Consider the following 16,927-nt stretch of genomic DNA (forward strand, 5'->3'; position numbering starts at 1 on the left):
CGGGCAGGGACACCTTCCACTAGCCCAGGTTGCTCCAAGCCCTGTCCAACCTGGCCTTGGACACTTCCAGGGATGGGGCAGCCACAGCTTCTCTGGGCAACCTGTGCCAGGGCCTCCCCACCCTCACAGGGAAGGATTTCTCCTGGCCTTGAACACTTCCAAGGGAAATCTAAGCTCACTTGGAGCTCACTAATCCACTTGTGAAAATCAGAGTGACTCAGTTCATCACTTCATCCTTCCCCATCCCTCCCAAGTCAAGCACTGGGTGTTTTGGGGGCTCAGGCTCACGGTTACAGGGTTTGGGATTGAAGTTGCTGGGAGGGAACAAGGAGTTCCCCAGCACAAGAGCTTTACCTGACTCGGAGATATCATCCCAAAACGGAGACTCAAACTCGTAGTAGCCCTCCTTAATCTTTTCAAACAGTTTGGATTCAGTCTCTTCATAGAAAGGGGGATACCCACAGAGCCTGGAACAGAGCAGAAAGCCAGAGGTCCTTCAGTGCCACCACCCCCATCAGCACAGGCTCCTCCAGCAACAGGAGTGAGGAGTGACAGAGGAGGTTTCTCTGCCCATCCACCTGTCCCTCACTGCTTAGTGGATCAGCAAAGCTGCAGGAAAGAGTTAAAAACTCCACTGCAGCAGCGAGAGGACAAAGCCACAGCTGGTACAGAGCTGAGCGGTGTGGGAGGAAACAAAAAGTACCAGGGAAGATTGAATGGTATTTGTAGGCAACGGGTAAAAAAACAAAGCATAGGATGAGGCACATAATGGGGAAAATGTGATTCTTTTCATCTCCTCTGCTGTACTTGATTACCCACATGCCTTTCCTTTCTGTGCCTGCCGAACCTGAGCTCCACACGAGAACGGCAGGTCCGGCATCGCCCCCGCTCACGCTGCTGCTCCACCGAGGCGGGTGAGCAGCGAGGAGCTGGGAAAAACTCGTGGGAAAACAAGTGGGATGCTGCTTGCTGCTACTCACAGGATATAAGTGATGACTCCAATGGACCAGCAGTCCACGGCTTTGCTGTAGGGCTTCTGGGCGAGGACCTCGGGGGCTGTGGAACAGCAAAACCACGTGGGAATTCTGAGCAATAATGAGTTCTCCAACACTGGGAGAAGCAGGAGTTCCTGGTACACTTGGCCTCTGAGGTGCCAGTGCAGAGATCAGCCGCTAACAGCAGCATTTACCAGCTAAATTGGTCTGTGCTATTTGTATCTATTTTATGCCATTAGATAGAAAGAACCACGGGCAAGCTCTGCCTGTACCCTGAGGTTTGACCAGGGAGCTGCGGGTCCGGGCAGTGCAGGCTGGTGGGCATTTTAACACAACCCCATTGCATTTCGATTGTTTTTGTGACAATTCAATAAATATAGAGCTCCTAAAATTATCCTTTTCTTTGCATTTTTAAGCATGCTGAGATTTTTCAGTCTCCACACTCGCTTTTAATCCAGCCTGTACGTGGTCCATGCAGTGCATTTGCCAGCAGCGTGTTGTTATTAACATAATTATGTATTTATTTTTTCCCCTCTTTTCTAGGCAATGCACGGCCTTTTTTCCAGACAATCCAATAGCACAAGCCCATCCCTGATCCTTGGCTTACCCACATATCCTGGAGTCCCACAGGCCGTGGACATGATGCCGTTCTGCTCCATTTTAGACAAGCCAAAATCCGTGATCATGATTTTGGAGTTCTCTTCGGGAGTCAGGTAAAGAAGGTTTTCAGGCTGTGAAAGAGCGGTCAGAGGTTGAAATCTGTGGCAGAAAAATGGCAAAGGGAGAGCAGGAAGTCCTGGGGCAGAGCAGGTGGAGTTGGCAGCCAGGGCAGCTCCCTGAGGTGCTGCTGAGGGCCAGGTCTCACCTTCAGGTCTCGGTGAACTATCCCATTCTCATGCAGGTATTTCACTGCTGTCAGCACCTGGTGGATCACCAGACTTGCATCTTTCTCGGTGTAAACACCTCGCTCCAAAATCCGATCGAAGAGCTCTCCCCCAGACACCCTGTGGGAAAAGGCAATTCAGGAAGAAAACGACTGGGAAAAAAAAAAATTTAAACAAAATGAATCATGCTTTTGTGTTAGGCAAGCTGGCTTTCTGGTCCTTTCACAACTCCACCTACAGCAGAACCGTTCCTTGGGCAGCAGTTTTTGTGAGGCTGAGCTGATGGATGCTCCTGTAAGGAGTGCTGGGAAACCAGGGGAATTTGGGTAAAGTTATGAGGCAAGTCCTGGTAGGACTGAGCCACAGCTATCCAGCCCTGCTCCAGGCTCCACCACAGAATGGATATAGTTTTTTGCTTCCTTTAGCTAAATTTGCTCAGATTTGGGTGCTCACAGCACTTTCTCTGCCGCTGACACGGTGCCCATATTCATTTCTAGAAACCCTGCACAGCTTTAATTAGAAATACTTCTGTCTCTGCCCTGCTAAACTGTGATGAATTAATTTGCATAAACAGCTCCAAATCATGGTTTAGAAAACTTGCTGCTAAAACAAGGGGTGGGCCAAGGCAGCAGGAGAAGTGTCCAGGTTGGTTCCAACCGCGCAGCCCTCGCAGTGAGGGGGGTTTGAATGGTCCCTGTGAGGGGCTCCAGTGGGAAATATGAGGCATCACCCTGGTCCTGCCACTCTTTGTGGTTCCTCTGTGGCCCACAAAGAAGTGGCTCTGCTCATACTTACAGCTGCATGACCAGGTAGAAGTGGGTTGTGCTCTCATAAATATCTTCTAAAGTCACGATGTTTTCGTGCTTTATCCTGCAAAGACAAAGGTGGGTCAGAAACGAACCTGGCGAGGACAGAAGTGGCTTTTGAAGTGGAAAACCCAACAGTCATCCTGCTTTAATCACCAGTGGAAGTCCACTGGGGTGTTTTGCGGCTGATCTCCCTTCCCCTGAGTGGCAGAGGACCATTGATGCCCCTACCAATCCTTTTATGAGTACCAGGCACCAACAGCTGGGGACCAAACCCTTTGTTTTTAAACACAAACATCAGGAGATTTCCTAGGACTGCAAAAACATCTGCTCTGGTTCCCTTTTCCCTGTCTGCTGCTCTCCTTCATTTTTTTCTGTTATGCCCCATCCCTGGAAGTGTCCAAGGCCAGGCTGGACAGAGCTTGGAGGAACCTGTTCTAGTGGAAGTTGTCCCTGCCCATGGGAAGCTCTTCAAATGTTATTTTTAGCTTACCAGGACACAGAGACTCTGGGCTTTAAGGTCCCTTCCCATCCCAAACCATTCCATGATTTCCCTCCCCAGCTCTGGGGCAGTGTGGCTGTGTTGAGGTTACAAACCCAGCCGAGGAATGAGAGAAGAAACTTTACTAATTTCCTAATTCACAGTGATATTTATATATTCTTTAAAAATAAATAGTAATTTCCTCATATTGTTCTTCCTGTAGAGCCACACTTCTTTTTTTAGGGGTTGGACAAGATGATCTCCAGAGGTCCCTTCCAACCCTAAATATTCTGTGATCTTGGGAAAGGGCATTTGTTCTATTTTACACCAAACACCACTCACTTTTTCAGCACTGCTATTTCGTTCTCCAAGCTGCTGTCCCTGGTGAGGGGAGACTTCTTGATGCATTTCAGAGCAAAGAGCTTGCCAGTGCTTTTCTGCTTCACCAGGAAAACTTCTGAGAAGGCACCTCTGCAGAGAAGAGGAGAAGTTGTGTTTCAGTAGAAGCTGCTGCTGGGAACTGGGAGGGCACTTACAGAGAGAAGGAATGGCAAGAAAAAACAACATGGGAGTAATTTAAGTGGATGCTGATTATAAAAGCTACAACTGTGTCTCCAGCAGCCCCAAACTCAGGATATCCAAGGTAGGATTATGCAATATGGAGATAAACCCCCAAGTTTTCTCTGCAGAGAAAAGGTTGTTTTTGCATAGTTGGCCATGAAGCTGTTTTGAGGCAGTGGGCAAAAAAAGATGAAATTAAAGCAGCTTCTTCAGGGCTGCCTGGGAAGACACTGAAGTGTTTTAGTCCTGCAGGGGCCTGGCTGTGGGTGAACTTGGGCTCCAGGGAGGCAGAGGGCAAACAGGGTTTTCAGCACATCCCTGGGCTCACAGCTCTCTGCCTTCCAAGGAACCTTTGCACTGGAATCCCTTGGGACTGGGGGGATTTTCCCGGGCTAAGCACAAGCTCAGGGAGGGGCTGTATCCATAACCTTCCTGAGAATGGAGCAATCTGGAGCTCGGGTGCTCACTGGGGTTAAACCCCTGTGGGAAGATCTCAACAGCCTCTGCTCTAATGGGGCCAAATTCCACTCTAAAATCATGTTCCTTCAAAACCCCCCCAGTCTTTAGGTATTCCTGCCCTTTCCCTGCTCAGCACTGCCCTGAGGACTGAGAAAGCTGAGTGGAAGCAGCCCAGTGATGTTGCAGTTTGGGTGTTATCACCCAACCCTCTGTATGTCTAAAATGCAAAATAATAGGGTTATTTATCAGTTATATATGAGTTCATATTTTACTTCAGCATCTGCTGTGTTTTCCTGCCTGCAGAGCCTGCAAATACCCGTGTACCCTTAGTGACAAAGTGACAGTGAGTGTCCTGTACCCCCCTGGGCAGGGGGCAGCCCAGGGCAGCCCTGAGCAGGTATTTATAACATGCCTAAAGCTCCCAATCCTGTTAAAGGTTTGTCTCAGGGAGCTGAGCACGTGGCTCGGGGTAGTGACAGTGCACATTTTGCCAGGTCAGTCCTCAATAATCCTCGTCAAATGAGCAACAGATTAATTGATGGCCATTAAAGGGAACTTGCCCCTGAGCCTGCAAAGCCCTGCAAGGAGAGGGAGGTGAGTGATGTGAAAGCACCTCTTGGTGGGGATGCTGGTGTAGCAAACCCAATAAACCAGGGCACAAGTCCTGTGTCCCCTGTAATCCACTAACAGTGAATGCCTGTGCAAGACCCTGAGGACTTGCTGTGCCAGGACTGGTCCCTAGCAAGGAGAAAAAAAAAACCCAAATCACCCAAAAAAACATCCCCCAAACAAAAAAAAAACACCATAGATTTTTGGGAAGCCACTCCAACAGATGAACTCTTAATCTCACTTAGTAAATTATATGTAACTGTCTTCTCTCTTCTGGCCCAAAAAGCAGGTGGTGTTGGGACTTTCCTCTCATTTTACACATTTTTGCCCCTTTAGCCACATAAACTGTGCAGGCTGTTTCATGGATATGCCTTTCACATCCCTGAGAGCTCCTGGGGGATAGGCAGAGACATCCTTGCAGGGTCCCTAATGCAGCTGGGAGTGCTGCTGGAAGGTGATAACAAGTTTTGAGGCAGTTTTAGGTCCCAGATCTTCATTTCAATTTTTCAGCGAGCTGAAGTAGTGCACGTGGAAAAAAAAAAAATCTCAATTTCTAATGCTGAATTTTCCTATTAATGTAATAGTAGGAAATGAACAACCTACAAATCAGCTGCTGGGGCATCTGTTCCATGTATCTGTCCCAAACAGTTTATAATAATTATGCCCCTTATTAAAAAATGATGAATCAACAAGTTGGCTAGGAGAGAACCAAGCTCTTTCTAACCTCATTCCTTTAGTGAAAGCTGCTGGATAATTTCACTCATTTCTGGGGCTGCTGAGGGGCACAATCAAAACGTCACCCAGCTCTGGTGTGGCTGTTTTTTGGGAGCTTTGTTGTGGGCTCTGAAGTCACAGAACGTTTTTCCATGACAGAACCCGCCGGTGGAGGTAATTCAATTCCTCCTCCACCACCTTGGAAATGTTTTCTTGTCTCATCCCCCATGAATAGGCAAATGAAGCTGTGAACTCACAGGGAAGGATTGTACGACTCCAACATCCTTGTTTTTGTTTCATCCCCCGACTGAGTCAGGGTTTCTGAGCTAAATATACGACTTGTTGTGATGTTCCTCAGCAGGAACGGACCTAGAACTTACCCAGCTAAGGTTTCCTGCAGTCTTAGAGGGGATGGAGGGAAGGGCAGAGAGGAATTGGAGCTGTGCCTGGGGCTGGGGGGGAAGGAGCTTTTTTGGTGCTTCATGGCACACGAGCATCAGCAGCACCCCTGCAGCAGGACAGGCACCCACCCTCACCTGAGACCAGGGACTGTCTCAGAGGGAGCCAGTGCCAGCAAGGGAGTCACTGCCCTGGGCTGGGAAGGTGGGATCTGGAGGATTCCCTGCCCTGGGAGCAGCTGTGGTACTCACGATCCCAGGGCCTCCATGAAAATGAAGGTCTTTCGGATGTTGCTCGTCTGCTTCTTCCAGGAGCTGCTGTCATCCTCTTCCTTGCGACCCATCTCCTCCAGAGTGGAAGCAGGGAACGCTGTGAGGAAGAGGAGGAGGAGGAGAGGTGACTGCCATGGCTTGTGCTCACATGAAGAACAAGCTGGATTCAGGATGCTGGGCCAGAGGAGTCTGGCTTTTCAAGCACGTGAAATTTTGTGCTGCTCTTGCTGCTCACAGCTTGCCCCACCCCTGGAAGTGTCCAAGGCCAGATTGGAGCAACCTGGTCTAGTAGAAGGTGTAGAAGGGATGGAAAAAAATTATCTTTAGTGTCCCTTCCAACCCCGAACATCCTGTGATTGCATGAACTGTTTGTGCTGCCCATGTCCCTGATGTTATGTCCCACTGCAAGGGATGGAAGAGTGGATCAGCTGGGGAGGAGCTGGTGACCATATGGTAACTCTCTCTTGTCACTGTGCTCATTTAGAGCATGTTGGCAAATACAAATGTTTACATTGTGCCTCGCATTTAGTGGCTAAAAAAGCCCTGCTGAACAGTGGCTAATTTTAACTGAAACATCCCCAACCTGATGGATTATGAGTTATATACAAGCAGTGATGGGGGTGGGTGATGGTGGAACGGTTTTATTGCTCAAATAATAAATAGTTTGAAGAGATCACGACGGCAGGGAGGGGATTTGACAGAAAACCTTTTGTTGACGTGTCTCACACAGTTTGTGCTGCTGACATCTCTGATATTTTGTTCACTGACAGATTGCCTTTGCTCTGAGTCACAACCTTCCCCTCTCCTCTGTGATGCCACGAAGGAGAGCCCAGCTCTGGGTGCCCTGAGAGCAGTGATGGGAGCAGCCCACCAAAAATGCAGCTTCCTGGAGCCACTCCAGCTCTGCAAGAGGTGTTTGAGTGTGTGTTACCAGCATTGGAGGGTGTAACTGCAGCAAACCTGTGTGAGTGCAGGCTCTGGGTGATCTCCACACCTGAAACCTGTGCTGCTGCCCGTGGCAGTGTGACCTTGGGGTGTCCCAGTCCCCCCCAGCTCTAATCTCTGCAGAGCCAGGCCAGGCAGCTCTGCTGGAACCCAGGGGAGCTGTGGGCATGGGGAGCACCGGGAGAATTAGAGCTTGAAGGAGGGCTGGGAGGTGTGAAAGGTTACACAAACCTCTAAGCACCCCTAATGAGATCAGGGCTAAGGACTGGAAGGTGAGAAAGAAGCCCCTGAGACTAGAAAAAAATACATGTTAAAGTGGCTTGTCCTCACTATCAGGATGTTAAAGAAATGCACTGAAAATATCTCCAGGCAGCAGGGGTTTGGGGGGCTGCCAGCTGCACCCTGGGCATGGGGAGCATCCCTTGGGACATGGAGCATCCCCTGGGACATGGAGCATCCCCTGGGACATGGAGCATCCCAATTCCCAGAGCAGGAAGGGCTGCCCAAAAGCTGTGGGACACAGCTGAGCCTTCAGAAGACAAAGCAGAAGCTTTCACGGATAAATAAACGTTTGGGAAAGGCAGAAATATTAAAGCAGAGAAAAAAGCTGAAGGATCTTTTGTCATGACAGGCAGTTTAGGTATTGAATTCCTCCTGAACCTACTTTATCTCCTTAATTAGCACCTTTTCGGGGTTTTCAGCTCCTTGACACAATTTTTAAAGGTTAATTTAACATTGCTGAAAACAAAATTGACTCCATTGTAAACAGTTGAAGGCTTCAGTCCATAAAATCACCAAAGGCCATATGCACTTGGCCTTTATTTACCTTCTGGTTTCTGATGCATGTGTAACTCCTAAAAATACAACTCCCCAAAAAAACCAACCTTATCTTGTTGTTTGGAATCAGTGAAGGTCAAAAGTCCTCCACAACAGTGCTGATCAATTAGTAGGAACCTTCCTACCAATTATTTTGAGCCCCTAAACGATGTTTTCTTTGCAGTCACCCACCCATCCCTGATCTACAGATGTGGAATATCACGAAAAGAGGATTTTCTGGCAGAGGCATTCAGCTGGTGGTGAAAGGTGAGTTTTATCCACTTGAAATAAATACCAAATGCGTGATGGCAGCGTGGTGCTGAACGACAGGCACAGCTGAGATGACCCCTCCATTTCTCTCCCAGCCTACTGCCAAACAAAGATTATGAAGTGAAAAAAAGAAAAAAAAACCCAAGTAGGTCAGCCTGGCCCCGGGGACAAATGGCATTTTGGGCTCTGTTCCTGTGCATGGAAGCACATCCTGGTTGGCACAAGCTCTGTGGGGCAGCCCAGGAGGGGCACAGGGCAGAGAAGCCCCTCGTGGGGAGGTTGGGCTGGGCACAGGTGACTGTGTCCCCCCCATGGGAGGTGACAGGGGTGCCATGTACACTGGAACCTCTATAAATTCACACCCAAGTGTCAAACTTGCCCAATATTTGCTCATTTAAGCAAATCTGTTTAATTCCTTGGGAAATCAACAAGTTTTGGTTGATTTTGGTTCTGAAGGAAGGTGGTATCATGTTTTCCTTAATCTCCTGTGAATCATCTGCTCATCCTATAGTTCCTCCCGCTGTCACTCTGTGTGTGTGGCATTTGCTTTGCTGGGCTGGATGAGCAGCTCTGACTCCCAGCACATGGAGCTGATTTCCTGCTCCCTCAGTTTTTCTGTGCCATCATCAGCAAGTCATTTCCTGCCTCCTCTCCCCTCTCTGCAGGGAAGGGGAGTGAGTGGTGCTGTTTTGAGAGCAAAATAATGGAAGGTTTGGATTTTCTCAAATGTAAAGCTGCAGATGGCAGGGGGAAGGGGGTGGAAGTGGAGGATGTTTAAGGTCCCTTGCAACCCAAACCATCTTGGGATTCCATATGGGCTCAGGTGATGAACACTTGCCCACCTTCCTCCTTGCGTTGGATCACATCCTTTTCAAGGTTTTTTGTTCCTCTTTTGATACAAGGGAAAGTATTTGCAAAGGGATTTGGGGCAGGACACAGCAACCTCTCAATCCAGCTGGGATTATGGGATTAAAAGACCTGTGACTTCCCTGGTGCTCCAGGAGCTTGTCTTTGTTAAGTCACCTGTTGCACTTCACAGGAGTTGGGGAGAATGCAATGTTTGATGTATTTGTTGTCTGGGCTTTGTTATTTATTCAAGCTCTGGCCCAACAACCACAGAATCCCAGAATGGTTTGGGGTGGAAGGAAACAAAGTCCACCCCATTCCACCCCTCTGCCATGGGTAGGGACACCTTCCACTGTCCCAGGTTGCTCCAACCTGGCCTTGGACACTTCCAGGGGCAGCCACAGCTTCTCTGGGAAACCTGTGCCAGGGCCTCACCTTTCCAACCCCTTTCTTGCTGTTGGGACACAGCACGTGGGTAAATAGGATTTATCATATTTACTCACTTGCTTGAAGAAACTTTGCTTCCCACAGGAATAGAAAACATAACAACAGTTGGGCAAACAGACTCTGTGTTGGCACTGGCAGGTTTTCCTGCCGGGTGATGTGCCCATCCTGCCCCTGCCCCTCCTTCACTTGTCAGCTCCATCCTGACACCCCTTCCATGTGCACCTCACCCCCAGCTCAGGGGGCATTCCAGCCCCTGCATTCCAGCCCCAAAAGTGGGATGCACACACAGAGTGCACCCAAAATACACATTATTTTAAACACCTGCTCTGAACAAGTGTCTGTGTTGCCCCTTTTGCCCCTTCACCCCTGGGCAGTGCAATCCCATCGGAGTGTTAAGGTTGCATAATAAGATTGCAAAGCTCATTAACGAAGGCAGGTGAAGACCTTTGGAGCTGAAAATGAAGTAGATAACACTGCTTTCATTTGTTCAGCTTCCCTCTTCCCCATCAGAACAAATTAAGCAGCATATGGGCTTCAATCTGATGAGTTTATATATATATATATATATATATATATAAAGTAATAAACAGTATTTACATTAATGTCTAACCTTTGGGGCTCCTCTACAGCCTAAGTCAACAAACGTGGCTGCTGCTCTACTCTGATCCAGCACGACACATCAGAGTGTAATCAATGTTATTATGACCTTGCTTAAATATTTCCCGAGGAAATTTGTTCTGCTTCCACAGTAGCAAATCCATCTGCAGGCAGCCACTGCTTCTGAATGGATGCACTGCATTAGCAAAATTATTGTAAGGCATGATTAATAGTCTCGTGACAAAGTTACATGTGGAGGGGGGGGAAGAGACATGCAGCTTTCGTGGGTTTGCCTTTGGAATTAGAAGTTTACAGGAAAAAAAAAAGAAATTATAAACTCAAAGGGCTTTGATTTAAAAAAAAAAAATACACCGAAGCAAGCAATCTGCATGTGAATGAATGAAGTGCCAGGGCAGCCTCTGTGTTCAGGGACAAAAGAACAAGAAATTGGACACAGGAGCTCGCCATGAAAAACAAACCCACCTCAAACATCTTCTATTCCCCCCTCCACTCCATCGATTCGAAAGCAGTGCTTTCACTTAGTAGTTAAAGATGGACACTTGCAAAAGCTCGATTTTAATTAGAAATATTCCAGGTTCCATAAAATACTTGGGAAGTAAAATGCCAGAGGCAGCTTTCTATGAAATGCTAAATACAACCCGAGTGCTGGAGGATTCTGCCTGCACAGAGAACTCCCCTTACGAGATAAAATTCATCTTTAAAAAAAAAAAAAAAAAAGGCAGGTTAGCAGGAATCCCCACCCGCTTCAGCGCACGGAGCAGGCTAAGAGGAAAAGCAAATGGCTCTCAAGGAAAGGATGTTTTTCGCTTACCCAAGTCAGCACCAACAAAGCAACTCCTGTTGGCCGCCGCTCCCGCCCGGCTCCGTGTGCGGGGATTAGAGGAGGAGGAGGAGATGATGATGGAGCTGCTGGGATGGTAACCAGGCAGCACCTGACGGCGAGGAAATCACCGCCAGCACGAGCTGGGAGGGGTGTGAGAGGAGGAGGCGGCGGGACCTGGGAACCCCAGAGCTTCCCACCGGGAATCGCCTCCGCCGCCGGGAGAGGCAGAGCAGCAGCAGCAGCAGCAGCTCCTCGGCAGCGGTGAAATATCCCCCGGGTGGGAGGCAAATGTAATTTGCCTTAATCAAACAGGTGACTGCTGGTATTTAGAAAACACCCCACTTTCCTTTGTGTGACGCTGGGAGTTCTGTGGGGCAGGTGGGACTGGACCAGGACAAGATTTCCCACCAGGACAGGGTTTCCCACCAGGACAGGGTTTCCCACCAGGACAGGGTTTCCCACCAGGACAGAATTTCCCACCAGGACAGGGTTTCCCACCAGGACAGAATTTCCCACCAGGACAGGGTTTCCCACCAGGGCAGGGTTTCCCACCAGGACAAGGATTTCCCACCAGGACAGGGTTTCCCACCAGGACAAGGATTTCCCACCAGGACAAGGATTTCCCACCAGGATGCTCCAGCACTGGCAAAGTGATGCTCCTCACCGTTTTTAAATGGCACAAACCCACAGAGAAAAATCATCACAGCGAAGGGTAACCTTCATCCCCAGTTTTTGGGCTATTTTCACCCCTACAATGGCTCTATTTTGACTTTCAAGCCCTCCCTGTGAGTGCCTCCTCAAGCACAGCACACATGAATCTAGGAAATATTAATAATTCTTTGAATCTCTTCTATAGTGGAGGATTTTTAGAGCTGGCAATAATGACTTTACTGACTGCATTCTCAGTTGATTTACACTGCCACCTAGAATAATGCATGAAAAAAGTGCATATCACTGCGAAGTTTAGTTTTATATCAGGAATAAATCAGCTCTGAGGCAATACTGGAAAATCACATTCTTTTTCTTAATATGTTTTTCTCAGTAGCTTCGTTCCAGGGCAAAGGCTGTTTGATATTCTTCTTTTTTTCTGGTCAGGCTCCAACTCTGTGAACTCCCCTTTTGGTCAGAATTTCCAGGTGTTGGTTTGAATGTGCAGGTTGTCTTTAGTGCAACATTTTGGTGAGATTTGCATTGGTTTTACCTTGAAATCCACCTTGTGGCCTCAGCTGTACCTCTGGAGTGAGGAGGAACCAGTTCCACGGCTGGGACAAGCCCAGAGAGCCACGAGGTGGTTTACTGGGGGTACATCTACCCCACACAGACAGAAATGTGCCCTATATGTGAGTAGGTAAAAACATGGACATGCAGGTCAAGCCTTGCTCTGATTCTGGAACAGGCTGCCCAGGGAAGTGGTGGGTTCTCCATCCCTGGGAGTGTTCAAAAAACCAGTAGATGTGGCCCTTGGTGCTATGGTTTAGCTGACAAGGTGATGTTTGGTTGAAAGTTGGACTTGATGATCTTGGAGGTCTTTCCCGAACTTAACGATTTTATGATTTTGGATTTTCTTATCAATTTATTTTGCTTTTCCTACAAGCTGCCAGCCACTGTATCCTAACTGGAAATTTAACAGCCCCAGTTTAATCTTGTGTTGTGAGATAACCCAGAAAGGACACCCTGGACCAGGGAGGGATTTTTAGGATGGATTCAGTGGAAGGAGCCCACAGCAGAGCCCTGTGTTGCCCACAGGTCCTGGGGAGGTGGTGGGAGACGTGCTCAGGGAAGGCAGAGGAGGGGAGCAACAAGTGCTTTACTGAAGTGGGTTCATTATGATCTAATTCCAAACAGAATGCCAATAAGGAACACAAACTGGCAGGGATACAGGAGCATCCATCCTCCCTGTGACGCTGTGTCTGACCCTGGGGTCTGTCTGTTTGTCATGGGGCAGCACTGAGCCAGGCTGGGTTCATTGAGGGGAAAGGAAATGAAAAAAATGACATGATTTGTGATCCTGTGGCTGCTCTGGAGAAGTTTAAGATGGAGATAATGAGAACAAAAGGGAAGCATGGACTCCTCTGCAATCCTTGGGGTTGAGTTGTGCAGGAGGAGGTGGCTGTGATAAACTGGAGCAGGTGCCCATGTCTTGTCTTGCTCTTGTAGAACTTGCTGTAAACATGTTATAAATCTCACAGAAAGAGCATGACTGCAGCAGGGCAGTGTTGGGGGCAACTGGCAGTTAGAGCAGGAAGAAAAAAAAAAGGAAGGAGAGCAGACTCTTCAGCATGTGAGAGCTGCAACACCCCCAGTGTCCAGTGTGGCCTTCAGAGACACACAGAAAACACCAACCACCAGCAGGAGCAAGAGGGAAAGGCTCCCTTGTGTGCTCTGCTGTGGGAAGAATCCATGGAGATGGTGGCTCTCGACCTTGCCTGATGGAAATCTGGGACAGCAGCAATCCAGTTCAGGGACTTGTGCTGAGCTCTCCGTGGGCTGGAGCTAAAATAGCAGTTATTAACCAAAGGCACTCGGAGTGAGCAGCAATGCAGGTTTTAATGGCATGAATCAGAGTGAGGAGGTGGGATGGAAACAACAGCACAATGCACAGATCACAGCAGCCCCTTTGCAGAGGGGTTTGGAAGGAGCTGTTTTCCCCATCCCCGGGGAGAAGGAACCCGGAACAGTTCTGGGAGGTTTGGCAAAGAATGAGAGAAGAAAATATCTCCTGAATGTTACAAAAAAATAGAGAGTGATTTTGACACAGGTAGATAATGATAGGACAGGGAGAAATGGTTTTTAACTAACTGAGTGGAGATTTAGACTAGATTTTGGGAGGAAATTTTTCCCTGTGAGGGTGGGGAGGCCCTGGCATGGGTTTCCCAGAGAAGCTGTGGCTGCCCCATCCCTGGAAGTGTCCAAGGCCAGGTTGGATGGGGCTTGGAGCAACCTGGGATAGTGGAAGGTGTCCCTGCCCGTGGCAGGGGGTGGAAATAGAGGATCTTTAATATCCCTTCCAACCCAAACCATTGGGGGATTGTGTGATTATCAGTGAGAGGGCAAACAGGGCAGCAGGGCAGGAGGGTTTTCAAGCACTGGGGATTACCAAACAGAGAAGTTTTGAGACACAACACCCTGAATGTAAATACAAACTCAGAAGGCAAATAGAAAGCAGCAGTGTTGGTAATCCCTGGGTTTCCCAGGAGCCTGACTCAGGGATTGTAAACCTTTGGGCCTGGCAGCAGCAGAAGGACGATCCCAGGTGGCACCTGGGGACATGGTTTGTTGGTGGACTTGGCAGCGCTGGGTTGATGGTTGGACTCGATGTTCCTAAAGGTCTTTTCCAACCCAAACGATTCTGTGATTCTCTGACCCTGTGACAGGGGGTGGGACAGCCTTGCCACTGCCTTTGCTCAGCTGGAGCATCCCAGGAACTCCCAGGCTGGTGCCAGCAGAGAGCACTGCAGCACAGCCAATGGATCCACCTGGCCTTTGGAGCAAAGAGAAAGGAATAAGGGAAAGTATTCAAAGAAAAGTCATAAAAGTATGAGCAGTGCAGCTGGGACTCTGAGTGCTTGGTCAGGGGAAGCACTAGATATAATTCTAGATGAACTCCTTGAAATAATGTGCAATTCAATAAGCTGTTCCTCCCAAGGGGAATCTGGAAGCATTATTTGATTTTCTTTGTTGCCTTAAACCAGGGATGTTGTAAAGCAAAGAGGATCCTTCATTTATAGTGTGATTGGAGGAGCTGTGAGGATCTACATGCTGGTTCTTTCAATCTATATTATCTCAATTTGAACGAGTTGCTCTTCTCTTCAGGCTTTATTTTTGAAAATAAGTGGTTAAATTGATTACTGAGTTATCCAAAGAACTGATTCACAGGTTTTGTGCCTTCCTGGTCATGAATGTCCTGGGAACTATGTGTTAACCATTCCTTTTAAAATAGTAAAGAATCAGGAAATTAGCTCCTGATGGGTATGTACTGCTAATTAAGCTGTCCAGTGGTATATTTACTGCACATCTTGATTATCTGCCCCTAAATAATTCCAGCTTGCACGTCTCTTGTACTGACATTGTTTTCATGGAAACTGTCTTTCCAGGACATGTCCTGATCCACTGTACAAACAACCATCCCCAAATCTACAACCACCCCATGACCTAAAGATAAAACTTGGAGGGTTTGGCTTTGGGATTGAATTAATCTGTATTTAATCTGTATTGCACAAACCCACACGAGGTGTGTTTGATCCTGCACCCAGATCCTTGGCCATCCTGCATTCCAGCCCTGCATTCCCAGTTCCTGCCATACAGAGCATTTCCCATGTTGATAGTTCATGCTCAGGGTTGACTAATAGGAAGCAGCAGCCAATTAAGGAACCTAAAAGGGCCTTTCATCAGCTTTTTTGAAAAAAATAAGTAGCGATTATACAGGTTTGAATGGATGTTTACTCAAGGGGTTAATTATGCATCTGTAAAGAGCAAAACTTAATTTGGTGCGTCTGGGGAGGCTCAGGAAATCCTGGGGAAGTGGGAATGGTGAATCTGTGGTGCAGGGGAAGCCCTGGGAAGTTCATCCCCTCAGCTGCTGCTGTGACTGCTCATCCCTTTGGAGAACCACGGAGGGAGTGACCATTCCTTGCTGGAAAGGTGGAGAGAACTGGTTGCAAAGCACAGGCAAGGACAGCCCAGGTCTGTGTGTCGCTTCATTTTCCACGTCCTTGCCACTGGAATGCTGTGGCTGCATCCAGGGCTGCTCCCACCACCATCCTGGGGCTTTGGGATGCCCTGGAATGTTCATCTGGCACAGGGCCAGGGATCACAGCCCACGGTGGAAACAGGGCTGCAGCATCCTCTAGAAGTCATCAGTGAAGTGCCTGTTCCAAATGGGTAACTGGACAATTCCCTGCTCCATAATCCCAATGGGAAGAAGCTTAAATATATCAGTTATTACAGGAAAAAAAAAAAAAGGTAACAGGAGCACTGGAATTCAGAATTTCCAGAACTGTTATTCTTACACGCTGTGATGGCTGTTAAAACCCAAACCTATTACAGTGTTTCCAGCAAAAGAAATCTTTCAGGATGCTGAAATCTGCCCTGGAAGACTTTACCAGGAGCAATTCCTCTTTGTCTGCTTATTACTTGTGTGCAGTAAATAATCAAGGAGATAATGGCATTGTAGAATTTAGCTTAAGAAAGAATCCAATTAGATTCTTCTGGGCTTGTCTCATATGGAATTATTCGTGTTCCTGCTCAGATTTTTTTGCCTCTTGGGCCAGATAGCAGCTTTAAATCTCTTTTTCTGTTTTATCTGTGATTACAGGCTCAGGAACACGAGTTAAAAAAACCCCTCTGGTAAGTGATACACCAACATTATCTTCCTGATCTGGTAAGATTCCCTCTCCTCAGCCAGGGAGGTGGATGGAGACAGCCTTGCCCTGGCTTTTCATTCCCTCTCTTGCTGCTGCCAGTTGTACTCTGAATTTATTCAAGTAAAACACTTGGATGTTTTACTAAGGATGATTAAACACCAGGAAGGACAGATAAGGGTAAGGAGAAGATGCTGAAAAACCACATATGTGACCTCTGGAGAATCACAGAATCATTAAGGTTGAAAAAGAACTCCAAGATGAAGTCCAACCTTGAATCAAATCCCACCAAACCACACCACTGAGTGCAACACCTCCTGGGTTTTTTGACCACTTCCAGGGGGGGTGACTCCACCTGTTCCAGTGCCTGAGCACTCTTTCAGTGAAGAATTAGGTGGAAGTCCTGCCAAACCAGCCCCACATTCGCACCTGAAAAATATCTTGGAAGCCTGAACACCAATAAATGGGTAATAAACTGGTATATCCTGGCTGCCTGTGAGTGATCTGCAGTTTGTAGGTGGTTTGGCTGTAAAATCCCCGTTGCGAGGCAGAGGAATTCACACAGCGAAAACACTGACAACCACACTGGGCAGAAATCAGTGTTTAGGAGGTTGTTTTTCCT

General features: G+C 47.9%; 1 protein-coding gene across 1 annotated transcript in view; it reads right to left on the reverse strand.

Moving 5' to 3' along the window:
• Positions 1-11,119, reverse strand: part of CAMK1G (calcium/calmodulin dependent protein kinase IG) — a 16,230-nt gene extending 5,111 nt beyond the window's left edge. Inside the window, exons 1-8 of the mRNA XM_017821282.1 lie at positions 10,934-11,119; positions 6,160-6,277; positions 3,509-3,637; positions 2,675-2,749; positions 1,861-1,999; positions 1,603-1,726; positions 981-1,056; positions 344-467 (exon numbers count right to left, since the gene is read on the reverse strand). Coding sequence (XP_017676771.1) covers positions 344-467; positions 981-1,056; positions 1,603-1,726; positions 1,861-1,999; positions 2,675-2,749; positions 3,509-3,637; positions 6,160-6,251 — 759 coding nt within the window. The 5' untranslated portion in view covers positions 6,252-6,277; positions 10,934-11,119. The remainder of the gene's footprint in view (positions 1-343; positions 468-980; positions 1,057-1,602; positions 1,727-1,860; positions 2,000-2,674; positions 2,750-3,508; positions 3,638-6,159; positions 6,278-10,933) is intronic.
• Positions 11,120-16,927: the final 5,808 nt, after the last annotated feature.

This window comes from Lepidothrix coronata, unplaced genomic scaffold, assembly GCF_001604755.1.
Source record: "Lepidothrix coronata isolate B3197 unplaced genomic scaffold, Lepidothrix_coronata-1.0 Scaffold90, whole genome shotgun sequence".
NCBI classification, from domain to species: domain Eukaryota; kingdom Metazoa; phylum Chordata; class Aves; order Passeriformes; family Pipridae; genus Lepidothrix; species Lepidothrix coronata.